Raw genomic sequence first — 18,163 nt, 5'->3', positions numbered from 1 at the left:
CTGGATTGAAAATAAATAAAATAATTTTTAGCATTTGAACAAAATTTAAAAGGAGAAAAAATTTTACATATGTTTTCACAGAAATATTCTCTCCTTTTAAATGTTTTATGTATATGTGTGTGTGTGTGTGTGTGTGTGTGTGTGTGTGTGTGTGTGTGTGTGTGTGTGTGATACTTTAGGGAGTTTTATAGTGTAGAAAATTTTACTCTGCCCTACCTCCTGGTCCTTGCTGCTGGGGCAGACCCATAGTTGGTCTGCTCCCCTGAAGAATCCATAATCCAATCCATCCTAGAGGACCTGCTGCACTCAGAGCAGTTGGTAAGAACCCCCCACCCTCACCCTGAGTCCTGGAGCTGCTGCTGGGAGCCTGGTGGACCCAGAACTCATCACCCACCAAAACCCTGCCCTCTTGAATACCACTCTCCTTCCCTCCATCCCTCTTATTCCTTCTGCCTGGTCTTTGCTGCTGCGGAAGACCCATAGTTGGTCTGCCCCAATGAAGACTCCATGTCCCAACCCATCCTGGAGGACCCTCTGCACTCAGAGCAGTTAACTCCTAGTTGGTCTACCTCCATGAAGACTCCATATCCTGATACATCATAGAGGTCCTGCTGTACTCAGATCAGTTGGACACAGTACACTCAGAGAAGTTGAGAAGTCCTCTGAGTGCAGAGCAGTTGAGGATCAGCTAAACTCAGGGAAGTTGGACATCAGCTTGACTGCTCCAGGGAAGACCCAACAGTTTGAAGGCCTCCCACTAGATCTACTGACACCAGCTCAACAGATCATCAGCTTTTCTGCCCCTGTGAAGAGCCCTCAGTTGGAAGGCCCTCACAGGTTGTCTGATACAGCCAAGGCCACAAGCCTAACAGGACACCTGAAGCAACACAGGGACAAAAGAGGCAGACTCGATACAGTTACCCAGATCAACAAACTCCAGGGATATCCAGATAGTGAAAGGTCATAAGCAACAGAAGCCAAAATACACGGGCATCATCAGAACGCAATTCTCCCACCACAGCAAGCCCCGAATACACCAACACACCTGAAAATCAGGAATCTGCCCTAAAATCCTATCTCATGAAGATAATAGAGTCCTTTAAGGGGGATATCAATAACTCACTGAAAGAAATACAGGAAAACACAAGCAAACAGGTGAATGAATTGAATGAAGTGATGCAAATCATAAAAGTAGAAGTAGAAACAATAAAGAAAATGCAAATGGAGGCAAATCTGGAAATGGAAAACCTAGGAAAGAGGTCAGGAATTACAGATGTAAGTATCACCAACATAGTGCAAAAGATAGAAGAGAGAATCTCAGGTGTAGAAGAGACGGTGGAAGTCATTGACACAACTGTCAAAGAAAATTCAAAACGTAAAAAACTCCTAACCCAAAGCATCCAGGAAACTCAGAACACAATGATAAGACCAAATCTAAGGATAATCAGAATAGAGGAGAATGAAGATTCCCAGCTCGAAGGACCTAAAAATGTCTTCAACAAAATCATAGAAAACTTCTTCCTAAAGAAAGAGACGGACATAAAGGTACAATAAGCATATAGAACACCAAATAAATGGAACCAGAAATGAAAATCTTCTCATCACATAATTATCAAAACACTAAATACACAAAGCAAAGAAAGAATTTTAAAAGCTGCAAGGGAAAAAGGCCAAGTAACATACATAGATAGACCTGTCAGAATTACACCAGACTTCTCAACAGAGACCATGAAAGCCAGAAGAGCCTGATCAGAGGTTATGCACACACTTAAGAGAACACAAATGCCATCCTAGGCTACTTTACCCAGCAAAATTCTCAATCAACATAGATGGAGAAAATGAAATATTCCAGGACAAAACCAAATTCAAACAGTATCTATCTACCAACCCAGCCTTACAGAGGAACCTGTAATGAAAAATCCAACACAAGAAAGATACCTGCACCAAAGAAAGGACAAGATGTTAAGCTTCTCACAACAAAGTAAAAAACAGAGAGCCACAAGCACATAAAACCGCCTACAAAAACAAAAATGTCAGGAACCAACAGTCATCTCTCTTTAATATCTCTCAATATTAATGGACTCAACTCATCTATAAAAAGACCCAAGGTAACAGACTGGATATACAAACAAGATCCAGCATTTTGCTGAATACAAGAAACACACCTCAACAACAAAGACAAGCACTATATCAGAGGAAAAAGACATAAAAAAGTCTTCTAAGCAAATGGTCCACAGAAACAAGCAGGAGTCTCCATCCTAATATCCAATAAAATCGACTTTCAACCAAAAGTTATCAAGCATGAGGAAAAACGACACTTCATATTTATCAAGGGAAAAATTCACCAAGAGAAACTCTCAATTCTGAACACCTATGCCCCAAGTGCAAGAGCACCCAAATTCATAAAAGAAAGTTTTCTAAAACTCAAAATACACATTGAACCACACACAACAATAGTAGGAGATTTCAACACCCCACTTTCACCAATGAGCAGGTCATTGAAACAGAAATTATGAGAGGTTATGAACCAAATGGATTTAACAGATATCTACAGAACATTTCACCCTAAAACAAAAGGATACACCTTCTCCTCAGCACCTAATGGTACCTTCTCCAAAGTCAACCATATAATTGGTCACAAAACACTCAGCAGATACAAGAAGATTGAAGTAATTCCATGCATCCTATCAGATCACCATGGCCTAAGGCTGGTTTTCAATAACAGCAAAAACTACACAAAGCCCACATACACATGGAAACTGAACAACTCTTTACTCAGTGATAACTTGATCAAGGAGGAAATAAAGAAAGAAATTAAAAACTTCCTGGAATTTAATGAAAATGTTGTCATATCATACCTAAACCTATGGAATAAAATGAAAGCAGCACTAATTGCCCTGGTAAAGCAATTGGAGAGATCTTACACTCACAACTTAACAGCACACCTGAGAGCCTTAGAACAAAAAGAAGCAAACTCACAAAAGAGTAGAAGGCAGGAAACAATCAAACTCAGGGCTGAAGTTAACCAAGTAGAAACAAAGAAAACAATACAAAGAATCAGCAAAACCAGAAGTTGGTTCTTTGAAAGAATCAACAAGATAGAAAAACCCATAGCCAAACTAACTAAAGCACCAAGAGGCAGTATCCAAATTAATAAAATCAGAAATGAAAAGGGAGACATAACAACAGAAACAGAGGAAATTCAAAAAATCATCAGACCCTATTATAAAAGACTATACTCAACAAAACTGAAACATCTACATGAAATGGATGGTTTTCTAGACAGATGCCACATATCAAAGTTAAATCCAGGCCCATATCACACAAGGAAATAGAAGCAGTCATAAAAAAAAATCAGGGCCACATGGATTTAGTGCAGAATTCTACCAGACCTTCAAAGAAGACCCGATACCAATTTTCCTCAAACTATTCCATAAAAGAAAAACAGAAGCAATACTACCTAACTCATTTTATGAAGCCACAATTACTCTGACACCTAAACCACACAAGGGCCCAACCAAAAAAGTACTTCAGATTAATCTTCTTGTGAATATTGATCCAAAAATACTCAATACAATTCTTGCAAACTGAATCCAAGAACACATCAAAACCATCATTCACCATGATCAAGTAGGCTTCATCCCAGGCTTGCCAGGTTGGTTTAATATATGAAAATCCATTAACATAAACTACTAAATAAACAAACTCAAAGAAAAAAATCACATGATCATCTCCTGAGGTGCAGAAAAAAGCATTTAACAAAATACAACACTTCTTCATGTTAAAAGTATTGGAGAGATCAGGAATTCAAGGCCCATACCTAAACATAATATAAGAAATTTACTGTAAACCAACAGGCAATATCAAATTAAATAGAGACATACTTGAAGCAATCCCACTGAAATTGGGCACAAGACAAGAATGCCCACTCTACCCATATTTATTCAATATAGAACTGTTAGTTGGAACAATTAAAATAAGACAGCAAAAAGAGATCAGGGGGATACAAATTGTCAAAGAAGAAATGGAGGTATCACTATTTGCAGATGATATGATAGTATACATAAACGACCCAAAAAATTCTACCATAGAACTTCTCCAGCTGATAAACAACTTCAGTAAAATGGCTGGATATAAAATTAACTCAAATAAATCAGTAGCCTTCCTCTATACAAAGGATAAACAGGCTGAGAAAGAAACTAGGGAAATAATTCCCTTCACAATAGCCACAAATAGCATAAAATATCTTGGGGTAACTCTAACCAAACAAATGAAAGACCTGTATGACAATAACATCCAATCTTAGAAAATGGAGAGATCTCCCATGCTCATATATTGGAAGAATTAACATAGCAAAATGGCCATCCTGCCAAAGGTAATTTATAGATTCAGTGCAGTCCCCATCATAATCCCAACACAATTCTTCAAAGATATGGAAAGAGCAATTCTCAAATTCATTTGGAAAGGCAAAAATCCCAGAATAGCAAAAAAAAAATTTTTTTTTTTAACAATAAGAGAACAACAACTGGGGGAATCACCATCCCTGACCTCAAGCTTTACTACAGAGCAATAGTGATAAAAACTGCATGGTATTGGTACAGAAATAGACCTGTTAAACAATGGAATAGAATAGAATACCCAGAAATGAAAACACACTATTGCTTGATTTTTGACAAAGGTGCCAAAAATATACCATGGAAAAAAGAAAGCATCTTCAATAAATGGTGCTGGTCTAATTGGGTGTCTGTATGTAGAAGGAGGAAAATAGACCCATATTTGTCACCTTGTACAAAGCTCAAGTCCAAGTGGATCAAGGACCTCAACATAAAACCAGATACACTGAATCTAATAGAAGAGAAAGTGGGAAATAGCCTTGAACTCATTGGCACAGGGAGGAATTTCCTAAACAGAACTCCAATGGCTCATGCTCTAAGGTCAAGAATTGATAAATGGGACCTCATAAAACTAGAAATCTGTAAGGCAAAGGACATATCAATAAGACAAATTGACAACCTACAAATTGGGAAAAAACTTCACTAACCCCACATTCGATAGAGGGCTAATATCCAAAATATATAAAGAACTCAAGAAGCTAATCTCCAAAAACCAAACAACCCAATCGAAAAATGGGGCATAGAACAAAACCTAGCATTCACAACTAAGGAATCTCGAATAGCTGAGAAGCACCTAAAGAAATGTTCCAAGTCCTTAGTGATAAGAGAAATGCAAATCAAAACGACCCTGAGATTCCAACTTATACCAGTAAGAATGGCTAAGTTTAAACCCCAGGTGACAACACATGTTGGAGAGGATGTGGAGAAAGAGGAGCACTCCTCTATTGCTGGTGGGATTGCCAACTGATACAACCACTCTAAAAATCAATGTGGAGGTTTTTCAGAAAATTGGAAATAGATCTACCAGAAGACCCAGCTATACTACTCTTGGGAATATACCGAAAAGATAGCCCACCATGCCACAGGGGCACGTGTTCCACTATGTTCATAGCAGCCTTATTTGTGATATCCAGAAGCTGGAAACAACCTAGATGTCACATGACAGAAGAATGAATACAGAAAATGTAGATCATTTACACAATGGAATACTACTCAGCTATTAAGAACGAGGACATCCTGAGTTTTGCAGGCAAATGGATAGAACTAGAAAATATCATCCTGAGTGATATAACTCAGATGCAAAAGGACATGCATGGTATATACTCACTAATAAGATGATATTAGCCAAAACAAAAAATAAAATATAAATAAAACATACAGAATACACAAGATACAGTCCACAGATTTAAAAGGCTCAAGAAGCTGGAGTGCCAAGTAAGGATACCTCAGTCCCTCTTGTGTGAGAGAGATGAAAGCAATCATAAGTGATGAGGGAGGGAAAGACTTGGGAGGGAAAGTGGATGGGAAGTGGTGAACCTGATCTGGTATTGGGTGAGGGAAAAGGACTGAAGCCCTGAGGGCCAGCAGAAAGAATGTAAACAGGCAACCTCAGGAAATAGGAGGTTGGGGGGACCCCCCAGTGTGCACCAGTGACCTGAGAGGTGAGAGACTCCCAGGACTCACAAGGAGTGACCTTTGATGAAATGCCTGACAGTAGGGAAGGGGGACTTATAGAGCCCACCTCCAGCAGGAAGACAGGACGTCAAGTGAGGGATGGGATTGCCATTCCACAGTCACAATTCTGACCCATAATTGTTCCTGTCTGAAAGAATTACTGGGATGGGAATGGAGAGGAGCCTGAGGAAAAGAAGGTCCAGTGACAGGCCCAAAGTGGGATCCAGGTCAAGGGGAGGTCCCAAGGCCTGACACTATTGCTGAGGCTCACAAAAAGGGATCTATCATGACTGCCCTCCGAAAGACCCAACAAGCAACTGAAAGAGTCAGATGAAGATATTTGCACCCAACTAATAGACAGAAGCAGCTGACCCATGTTGTTGAATTAGGGAAGGCTGAAAGAATTTGAGGAGAAGGGTGATCCTATAGGAGGACCAGCATTCTTAATTAATCTGGACCCCCGAGATCTTTCAAAAACTGGACCACCAAACAGACAGCACATACAAGCTGATATGAGGCCCCCAACACACATACAGTAGAGGACTTCCAGGTCTATGTTCATTCAGAGATGATGCACCTCAAGAGTCTGGAGGCCCCAGGGAGTTTAGAGGTCAGATGGGTTGGAGGGTGGGGGCATCCATGTGAAGACAGGGTGTAGTGGGGAGGAGGTATGGAATGTGAAGCAGTTGAATGGTGAGAGGGGAGGGTTGGAGAATGGAATATGGAGTGTAAAAATGAATTACAAATAAAATGAAGTTTTAAAAGAAATGTAAGTTTTACTCTGAGTGAATACTATCTAACAAATGAATGTGAGTTTCTCTGTGGCCATTTGAAATATCACAATGACAAATATACGCATAATGAAAAGTAAGAAACATTACCTGATGACAGTCACTGAATACTCCTTTGAGTTTTGGCATTTTCTGAGACTCTACTTGTTGAAGAATGAGTTCATGGTAGGTGTGGGCCACAGCATACACAGCATTATATAAATTGTGACCTTCTTCACTCAGGACCATGTCAATTTTGTGTTGTGTTGTCCATTCCAATGTGTTGTTGAATATAAACTGTCCCGTTTTCCTAACACTGTTCTTAAAGATTGAACAATTAAAATAATTCCAATCCTGCATGGTCTGAGTAACATCTATTGGGTATTTGGAAGTGTTCATTGTTTGCAAAAAATTGTTAAATTTAGCAATTCTGCCATTGTGGTGGGCAAATGTGATAGTCCCATGGAAGAAATCAAGACTAAAATCTTTTTCATTTGTGATGACATCCCATTGTGAGGTTGTGATCCAGATTCTCCGAGCACCTAAATATCCCCATCTTCTAAAGCTGACTTCTAGAGTAGAGTTCATTTCACCATAAATGATAACAACCTTTGCTGTTGATTCTATAATTTGTTTATCATATATATCAGCCCTTGTCATGTATATCTGCATGGTTTCCGGAATCATATTAACAAAAGCTAAACAGATTGCATATGTTTGCATTTCTTCTCTTAAGCCTGAGAGAAATTGAATACCCTGTTCATCATCTGAGATAACCAGGCCTATCCATGTCCATTTAAAATGAAGCATCAAGGAGACCATGGCATGGGACAAATGTGTGTCCTTGGTAGATACCTGATGGACATAGGGAAACTGGTCATGGTCACTCAGATTAGGATTAAATGGTCCAAAGAAAACCTAAGGGATGAAGAAAGAGGATGAAACATCCAAATGAGGAATATGATTGTAAGAAAGTTTAGACTCAAATACAAGTAACATTACTTACTTTTCATAACTCCTATTAGGGATAGTAAGACTATCCTATAAATATCAGGTATATTACTATTAGATTCTAGACTATTACTGACAAGTCTGAGTGTTCTAGAAAACAGTTTTGCCTGTTTCTCCACTATATCTACATTCTGATTATTTAATCCTTTATAATATGTATAAAGCAGCGTACACATAAATCCATCCTGACCAAGTTTTCTTTCAAGGTACCTATATAAAAACATTGTTAACTCATCCAGTGTCACACATTCTCACCTTTGGTCTCCTAGAATTAATTGCCAGTTTTAAGGATGTTGTCCATGATGGTCCTGTAATTTGTATGTTACATGTTTGTGGTATTCCACAGTTATAATTAATAAAATTCAATCTATTTTTTTGTGGAGAATACTTTTCCTCTATATATCCCAATGTATCTTCACACATGCCAACAATGAGGGAGAATATTAAGGACATGTTGGGTAAAAGATAAGGATTCCTGTTGATTTCATCAGTAGCAAAATACATTACCAAAAGAAACTCATATCTTCTTGCTGGTATTCTAAAAAGCACAAGGATGATTAAGGAGGATGTTTAGAACATGAAACTTTCTCTCCAATTGCATTAAACTTTGTACTACAAGGCAGGATAAATTCCTTTGTAAATGCTACCTTTCCTGAAATAAGCTTGGGAAATTGGACATCTTTAGCATTGAATACACCTTAAGATTTCCCTCAAATAAATGACTCTGATATGGTAATTTTTACACTGACAAAAATCCAAAGATAGTTGTTTTTTCTCTGAAAGGTATCCATGAATTAGATTACAGTCCTGTAAAGTAAAATTGCTACACAATAGTATTTGTTTTCTAATTCCACAGAATCAGACATCTTTAATATCTTGGGTCTCTAAGTCAACTTCGATGTCACAGCTTCTTGTTCCAATATCTGGGATCTACACATGATTTTCTGGGCTTTTCCAAAGGTTCTATGTCACTTCTCCAGCACTGCCTTCTGTAGTACTCTTGGCTCTGGTTGACTCCACTCTACTGCTGCTGTTGTTCTTGGTGGTTATTCTATGGTACTGGCATCCCCAGTACTCTAGGGACTTCTGCAACTAGGCTTCACCAATACCCACACATAGACTCTCTTCATGGTGCCAAAACTCAACTTCTTTGAATGACCCCTTCAGGTCTTAGACATCAACTACAACTGAGACTGAACCTTTACCAATGCCTTCCCAGTTATCTCAAATGCCAATCCTCAGCTGCTATCTGTGACTTCATACCTTCAAAATCAGTAACGTTTGGGTGATTCTCACACTTTACTTATTCTAGCTGTAGCTCAAGCTACTACCTTGGCTATTTCTGGAAGACAGCTTGTTTGTCATCTCCGAAACCACTTCCCAGAAGATTTCACCTCATTAATGCTGGTCTCTTCATAGTCACTGCTAATCTCTTAGCTCCAGCTAACCAGTATTAACTGTCCCAGAAGTCCCTTCTATTCATCACTCTAAAGCCAGAGCCACATGGCTGAAGCTGCTGGATTCTGTTACTTGCTGCTGGCGGAATGCCCCCCTTACTCTATTACCAGCTTTCTGTTTTCCAACTTTGTTAATACTGGAGCTTGCTCTGTAGATTTATCTTGAACAAAGAGATCTGCATGACTCTGTTACCTGAATGCTAGGATTAAAACTATTTACCACCATGACTGGGCTTAAGATTTTCTTCACCTAGAACCTGCCCTGTCCCAGACTGGGCTTGAACTCAGAGATTTTATGGTCTTTGACTCCTGGAATTAAATCTTTTCACCACATGTCAGTACCTATGCTTTTCATGGCCACTATTCTTCAACATCCAGATTAAAAGACTGGATCTTCCATCCTCAAGATCTGGATCACAAGTGTGCCCTCCATTTCTGGATTGTTGTGCATTCCAGATTAAGTCCAAATTATTCATTGTTCCACTGCAAACACAAACACTAAGATTATCTGGGTGGAAACTTTCCCTGAGATCACCACTCCCTTAATATCTGTATTACCTTGAGCAAAGGGTTCAGCTTCATTTCATATCCTGGGATCCATTTACTATTACTTGAAACATATGTTTCATACTTTTATTATTTTAAGCTTGCTAGGCTTGACCAGAATTCTCTTCATGAGACTAAACTAGAAAACAAAGACTCTTCTGTGTCAGGAGCCATAATGGGACAAGCTAATAACTAGCAGGTTTTGAGATGGCCTGCTTTGGATTATTATGTAATCTGTGAAATGTTCACCCTTATTAAGCAAGGCTATAAGGGATTCATTTTTAGCAAAGATTCATGCTATTAATATGCTTTTCCTGCTATTATTAAACATATATAATAACCAATAAGTAATAGCACATCCCTTTGGAGCAGATCTCTGCAGATCACAAATACATACTATCTTGTAGAGATGCTATATAGACAAATAGATGATTTAAGTGTTAATGATGATCCTATAAGAATCCCTAAAATTATTTCTATGATTATTAGGCTTTTTTATAGTGGGACTGCTATTAGGTCCTTTTTCGATAGTCAATACTGCAATGAGAACTCTGCCAGTCTCTCAAGTGTCACCAGTTGATTGCTCTTAGATGGTAACCAGACTTTCTCCTACTCAGAGCACATTCCAAGAGGTTGTAAAACAATTAACTAAGGTCATAAAAAGGGAACTAATGATTTATTATAGGTGCTAGGACAGAAGATAAATTATTGACTGGGTTTATCTATACAAAACTTCACTAATAACTTAATTATGGTTTTAAACCTTGAGTGAACCTGTGGAGCTAAGACAGGTGATGAATATTTAGCTAGATAATTAGACCTAGTGAATATGCATGTAAATATTTGCTGTTGTAAACTTCTATTTCAGTTTATGATTTGATTTTTTAATATATTTTATTAGATATTTTATTCATTTACATTTCAAATGCTATCCCCTTTCCTAGTTTCTGCCCCCAAAATCATCTATTGCCTCCCCCTCCCCCTGCTCCCCAACCCACCCACTCCCGCATCCTGACCCTGGCATCCTTTATACTGGGGCATAGAATCTTCTCAAGACCAAGATCCTCTCCTCCCATTGATGGCCAACTAGGCCATCCTCTGTTACATATGCAGCTAGAGAAAAGAATCCACCATGTGTTTCTTTGATTGGTGGTTTAGTCCCAGGGAGCTCTGAGGTATTGTTAGTTCATATTGTTGCTCCTCATATAGGGCTGCAGACCCCTTAAGCTTCTTGGGTATTTTCTCTAGCTCCTTCATTGGGGACCCTCTGCTCCATCCAATAGATGACTGTGAGCATCCACTTCTTTATTTGCCAGGCACTGGCATAGCCTCACAGGAGACAGCTATATCAGGGTCATGTCAGCAAAATCTTGTTGGCATCTGGGATAGTGTCTGGGTTTGGTGGTTGTTTATGGGATGGAACCCCAGGTGGGGCAGTCTCTGGGTGGTTCTTCCTTCAGTTTCAGCTCTGAACTTTGTCTCTATAACTCCTTCCATGGGTATTTTGTTCCCCCTTCTAAGAAGGATCAAAGTATCCACAGTTTGTTCTTCCTTCTTCTTGAGTTTCATTTGTTTTACAAATTGTATCTTGGGTATTCCAAGCTTCTAGGATAATATCTACTTATCAGTGAGTGCATATCATGTGTGTTCTTTTGTGATTGGGTTACCTCACTCAGGATGATACCCTCCAGATCCATCCATTCCCCTAAGAATTTCATAAATTCATTGTTTTTAATGGCTGTGTAGTACTCTATTGTCTAAATGTACCACATTTTCTGTATCCATTCCTTTGTTGAGGGTCATCTGGTTTCTTTCCAGCTTCTGGCTATTATAAAGAAGGCTGCTATGAACATAGTGGAGCATGTGTCCTTATTACATGTTAGAGAATCTTTTCTCCATTCTTAAGTCTAACTTCTTAAGCAAATGGATAGAACTAGAAAATATCATCCAGAGTGAGGTAGCCCAATCACAATAGTTTACTTCATTTTTCATAACAATTTATTAATTCTTTGAGAATTTCACATAGTGTATTTGAATCATATTCATCCTCTTTCCCCAGTAGTATCTGGATCCACTCCAACTCCCAAACAGTGAATTTTAAGAACTTCTAAAAAAAATCAAATCTAATAATTTTTGCACATGAATTAAAACTATAAAAAAACTTCACTAATAACTTAGTTATGGTATTAAACCTTCAGTGAACCTGTGGAGCTGAGACAGGTGATGGATGTTTAGCCAGATAATTACTCCTAATGGATATGCATGTAAACATTCTCTGTTGTAAACTTCTATTTCAATTTATGATTTGATTTTTTGTGTGTGAACTTGTGATGAACTTTGTAACATGTGATCATGTATTCTGAAAGATGTATAAGTACTGAGGAGAAAGAGATGAAAAAGAGAGAGAGGAATCTTTTGCCTTTCCTCAGATAGAGTAGAATTTTTCCCTTACTAGAATTTTCCCTTCCCCCTGACTTAGGGTCTTTCTGCTTTTCCCCTTAGATAGGTAGATTTCATAGGAAACTTTTTACAACTTAGTAATGAACTCTATAACCACTTCTCTAAATGTCCCATTTTCTTCCTGCTACTTCTACCAGCAGACTGAAAGTTAGAGCCCAGCAGTTCCTGCTGAGATATAACAAAGACCACATTACTTAACATCCTGAGACCCTCAGACTTTAAAGCCATCCGGAGAGTCCTACTCTGTGCTCCTGCAGTATCCTTTCTGGGCCAGGAGGCACCCAGCACTTCTGGGCTTTTTGGAGACTTCCTTTGTCAATACAATTAATACAAATCCCTTTACAGCCTCAGGTAGACTCTTCAGACAAGGGCATATAGCAGTCACATTCTTCAACAGTATAACACACACACACACACGCACACGCACACGCACACACACACACACACACACACACACACACACACACACAAATGGTCTCAAGGCCAAATACTGAAATTCTCCACTGAAACATCTTAGGCCAGATCTGTAAAGTTCAAATCACTGTTGGCAACAATGTCTTCTATATTTTTATTAGGATAGCCCATTAAGCTCCACTTAACGTGTTCCACTGCTATACTAATTGACATTCTTCCAAACAAAAGCATGATCAGGCCTATCACAGCAATACCCAAGTCTCTGGCACCAACTTCCCTCTTCTTTAGGGTTTTACTGCAATGAACAGGCACCATGACCAAGGCAACACTTATAAGGACAACATTTAGCTGGGACTGGCTTACAGGTTCAGAGGTTCAGACTGTTATCATCAGAGTGATCCAGGAATGCACTGCAAAGGGAGAGCTGAAGTTCTGAATCTTCATCTGAAGGCCACTATGAGAAGACTGACTCACACATGGTCAGAAAGAGGGTCTCATTACCCACCCTAGCTCCAGAGAGACACACTTCCTCCAACTGGCCACACCTACTCCAACAAGGCCATACCTAAGAGTGCCACTCCCTGGGCCAAGTATACTCAAACCATCATTTTTAGAAGCATGAAATTTTCTATTCAATTGCAGTAAACTTTACTACAAGACATGCTAAATTTCTATATAAATACTACCTTTGTTGAAATAAGCTTGGGAATTTAGAGATCTTTAGAGTTGAATACAATTTCAAATCATAAACATAGATCCCACTGATATGATAATTTTTATAATTTTGAAAATCCATAAAGAGCTTGTTTTATCTCTGAAAGGCATACATGAATTAAATTATACTTCTAGAGAGTAGAACTGCTATATAATAGTTTAGGAGTTCTAATTCTAAAGAAATATAACAAAGTATACCATGAACCATATATGAAATCCATAACTCATTCTCCTTAAAATGTTTTATTATTTGAAATTTCTATTGTGTAGTAATTATCCTAATCATATTGAGTATTTTAAGAGTTGAATAATAAATATGTCAAGATATTTCATTCAACTTTTCTACTCTTATCTTTTAGTACCCTAAAATATCATTAAAACATATTGAATAATGTCCATAATTCTGGATCCTGCTTCTAATGCTTGAGTAATAAATTCTGTTTCAAAACATCCAAAATAATCTTTGGAAAATAAACATAGTAGAAGAACATAAAATGTTAGAAACCACTAAGTAATATATTAAAAACATTATACCACCTGATATACAGCGTGAGTATTCAAAATGTGTTATAGGTCTATGCCAGGGCCAGGTCAGCATGGGCTGTTTCTTCTTTCTTGTCGGTTCTTCTTGAGGCAGTGGAGGGGGAAGAGTGTAGGCGGAGGGTAAGACTTTGTCTTATGAGAAATTTAAGGTTGCTGTATAATAAAAAGTTTACTTATCTAAGTCTAAGTTACTATGCTATTGATGCTGACCTGCAGTCTCTGGCCCTTAGCACCTCATCCTAAAACAGCAGGAGATTAAGTAAAGGATTAATTGCTAGAGGCTTTTCCTTATTATCCAGATGCCTCTTGCACATCAGGCTAGGGGGAAGTTTGGAACAATAAACTTCTATTGAGCCAGGAGTGTTATTCTGCAAGAGAATAACACTCCCAGAAGGAAAAACTTTTACATAAGCAAATATGCATAATCTCACATAAATTCATATTCAGCTTCATTCATGCTTATTTATTCATTTTCATTCAAACACAGTTGGGCCCAGCTTGCATGTATTCTCATAATTACATACTAACACACACACACACACACACACACACACACACGTATACATTATCACAATTACATACTTACACACACATCCTTACATATGCATATGAAGCAAAAGACCAAGCACTGGTGCAGAAAGAACTCACTCATTCTGGATGGAAAATGCACTCCAATCTTTATTGCATAGAGAAAGAAAAGGCTTCTACATTTTTAATGCTAAATGAATTAAACCCATGTTTGTCAGAAAAAAACTTTGTTTCTTTTAATAAGACTAAACCTGCCTTGTGCTTACCATGGGACCTGTTCTGCCCCATGATAAGAAGCCTGCTTGCTCCTTCTGCTCTCTGCAGCGTCTTCTTTTTTCCTCTTTCCCTCTGCATTCTTCACATTGCTCTCTCAGTATTTTGTTACCTATAATTTCTAAGTTACTCCACTCTGCATTCTCCTTCTAATCTAAAAAGTGTTCTGTCTAAAAACTTCTCCTCAGCTCAGTTCCTCGCTAAGCTCAGTTCTTCTCATGTCCGTTCCTCTCACTCCAGTTCCTCAGTTCTGGCTCTTCTCTTTGTCTTCAGTCCTTAAACATCATTCAGAATACATAATCACATGTTAAAAAGTTCATCATAAGTTCACACAAAAAATTAAATCATAAATTGAAATAGAAGTTTACAACAGCGAATGTTTATTTCCATTAGGAGTAATTATCTAGCTAAACATCCATCACCTGTCTCAGCTCCACAGGTTTAATGAAGGTTTAAAGCCATAACTAAGTTATAAGTGAAGTTTGGAATAGATAAACCCAGTCAATACTTTATCTTCTGTCCTAGCACCTATAATAAATCATTAGTTCCCTTTTTATGACCTTGGTTAATTGTTTTACAACCTCTTGGAATGTGCTCTGAGTAGGAGAAAGTCTGGTTACCATCTAAGAGCAATTAACTGAGGACACTTGAGAGACTGGCAGAGTTCTCATTGCAGATTTGACTACCAGAAAAGGACCTAATAGCAGTCACATTATAAAAAAGCTTAATAATCACAGATATAATTTTAGGAATTCTTATAGGATCATCATTAACACTTAACTCATCTATTGGTCTATATAGCATCTCTTCAAGACAGTATGTCTGTGGATCTGCAGAGATCTGCTCCAAAGGGATGTGGTATTACTTATTGATTGTTTTATATGTTTAATAATAGCAGAAAAAGCATATTAATAGCAGGAATCTTTCCTAAAATGAGTCCCTCACAGCTTTGTTTAATGAGGGTTCACCCCTCACAGATTATATAATAATCCAAGGCAGACCACTTCAGGATGATCACCTGCTGGTTATTAGCTTGTCCCATTATGGCTCCTGACAGGTCTGTATAAAGTGTCCAATAATCAGTTTATTAAAAAAAGATTATCCATGTTTCTATGAGGGAATTTGTGTAATCAGTAAGAAAAGTTTTAAAAATCAAATTAGTAAAAGTCCTTTGAAATCAAACATTATTAAAATTTTCATTTTGTTATTAATGTCCAGCCTTAGTTAAAAAAGAGCAAACATGGGCTGGTCAGTGGTCACCAGCACATATTAACACAGGACTAACTTGTCTGGCCTCAGTGGGAGAGGATGTACATAATCCTGTAAATATTTGATGTCCCAGGAAAGAGGGTCCTGGGGGCCGGCAAGGTTGCAGGGGAGAGGTGTAGTGAAGTCTGGAGGGATGGGGTGGGGATGAGGCAGTGGGAGTGAGGGGGAGCACCCTCCCAAAGAATAAATAGGATGTATGGGGTAAAGAATTCTGGGATGGGGGACCGGGATTAAGACAATATTTGGAATGTAAATACATAAAATAATTAATTTTTACAATGCTAATTTCATACACAATAAGAAAAATTTTCAGTAATGATATTTCCATGTTTGTAGACTGTTTATATTTTCAAATGTTAGTTTCTCAAATGCAATAATAATTTTAAGATACCTTTCATTAAGTTTATGTATCCATTTCAAAATATATAAAATAATACAATATACCATATAATCAGATTATTATCCTTTAGGCTTATTTACACATCAGTTTGATGTTACATTTTAGTGTGGATGTTACTGTGTCAATTTACTAAAAAAAGTCATCAGATTTTTTAAAAAAAACCTCAGTTTTCCTAATTCTTTGCCATCCTTTAATTGATGTCTGAGCACTGAGATCTTTTTTCTATATGAAATATGTTCATCTGTCCCACACTCTTTCAGCACATCTGTTACTATTAGCTATGTTACTTGGTGCCCAATATTCTAAAACCAAGTTAAATGGTGACACATTCGAAAATATTAAAATAGTGATTGATGTATTATATAATTTTTAGTCGTTCCTAATGTTACCTGGGAAGAACAGGACATGTACACAGTTACATATTTCTAATTCAGGACATTGAAACAGGAAACAAAATTAATGACCTACCTAAAATGGATAACATTATTATAAAACTTTTCTTCTATAGGTCCCTCGTATGTGAAAAGAACAAAACCGCAGTCACTTCGCAAATCTCCATCATTATCTTCATTACTCTGTATCCTCCAAAAGCAATTGGGTTCAGTCAAACTGTACAAGATGAGAGAAAACTTCAGGAGTGAGAAGGAAATAGTGAAAGCATGCAGCTTCTTCATGTCTGCTAGGTTCTAAGACAGAGCAGTTGTGAAATCTGTTTCTTGTGCAGACAAACATCACACACACATTTACATGTGTCTGTTTTAAGGCTATTGCTGTGTGAAAATCCACTTAAGTACATTCTACAGTTCCTTTCCTTTCCACTCATTCTGTGCCATGCAACCTGGAAACATCTGGAAAATTGTGGCCTCAAGCTCCACATCTGAGGTCTGAAAACCTTTGATCAAAACATTTCTGTAAACATGTTGTGAAGTTCATGCTTAGATGCCATAATTTTGTTCATATCCATGGCATACACTCCAGGGACAATCTTCTCCTGAGCAGCGTGGGCCAGACTGTGTTTCAGCAGCCATATGTAAGAACACAATTGGCAATCATAATAATGGATTTCATTAGAACTTCCATAGTAAAACAAGAGTTGAGAAGGTCATAACTGTCTCATGTCGTTTAGACTTTAAGGTGAATCATGGGACATTATATCTTCCATGGTCTAGTCTAGGGAAGGACAGTCTCACATGTAACATTGAGCTAGAGTTGAGCATCCTCTCTGTTGTCTATATACTATTGTATGTTAGTCGTGTTTGCAAAATCTCAAACTACCTATGACTCCTGTCATCTGGAGAACTTGTGATCCCATTACATACAGTAATGCCTGGAATTACACAGATTCAACACTCAACCTGTCTGTTGCATGAAATATTTAAAAAGCAACCCATGCTTACATACTATCTTACAATAATGATAGAGGCCTTAAAAGAGGAAGTTAATAAATCCCTTAAAGACATATAGGAAAATACAGTGAAACAGGGGAAGGAAATAAATAAAACTGTGCAAGAACTAAAGGTGGAAATATAAGCAATAACACACACACACACACACACACACACACACACAAACTGAAGAAGTCTTAAAGATGGAAAACCTAGAGAAGACAACATGAACAACATATGAAACTATCACAAACAGAATACAGGAGACAGAAGAAACTCAGGCATAAATATACAATAGAAGAAATTGATACACCATTTAAAGAAA

The 18,163-nt window shown here is 37.8% G+C and overlaps 1 protein-coding gene across 4 annotated transcripts in view; it reads right to left on the bottom strand.

Annotated features, from left to right (window-relative positions):
• The window catches only part of Vmn2r16 (vomeronasal 2, receptor 16), a 34,101-nt gene extending 16,974 nt beyond the window's left edge, over positions 1–17,127 (bottom strand). For all 4 annotated transcript variants that reach the window (XM_030254643.1, XM_030254646.1, NM_001104627.1 and 1 more), the window contains exons 1-3: positions 16,922–17,127; positions 8,105–8,387; positions 6,950–7,756 (exon numbers count right to left, since the gene is read on the bottom strand). In XM_030254643.1, coding sequence (XP_030110503.1) covers positions 6,950–7,756; positions 8,105–8,387; positions 16,922–17,127 — 1,296 coding nt within the window. The remainder of the gene's footprint in view (positions 1–6,949; positions 7,757–8,104; positions 8,388–16,921) is intronic.
• Between the last annotated feature and the right edge of the window lie 1,036 nt (positions 17,128–18,163).

Source organism: Mus musculus, chromosome 5 (assembly GCF_000001635.26).
Source record: "Mus musculus strain C57BL/6J chromosome 5, GRCm38.p6 C57BL/6J".
NCBI lineage: Eukaryota > Metazoa > Chordata > Mammalia > Rodentia > Muridae > Mus > Mus musculus.
The sequence above is the reverse complement of the archived record's forward strand: the minus strand, read 5'-3'. Positions and strand labels throughout refer to the sequence as shown.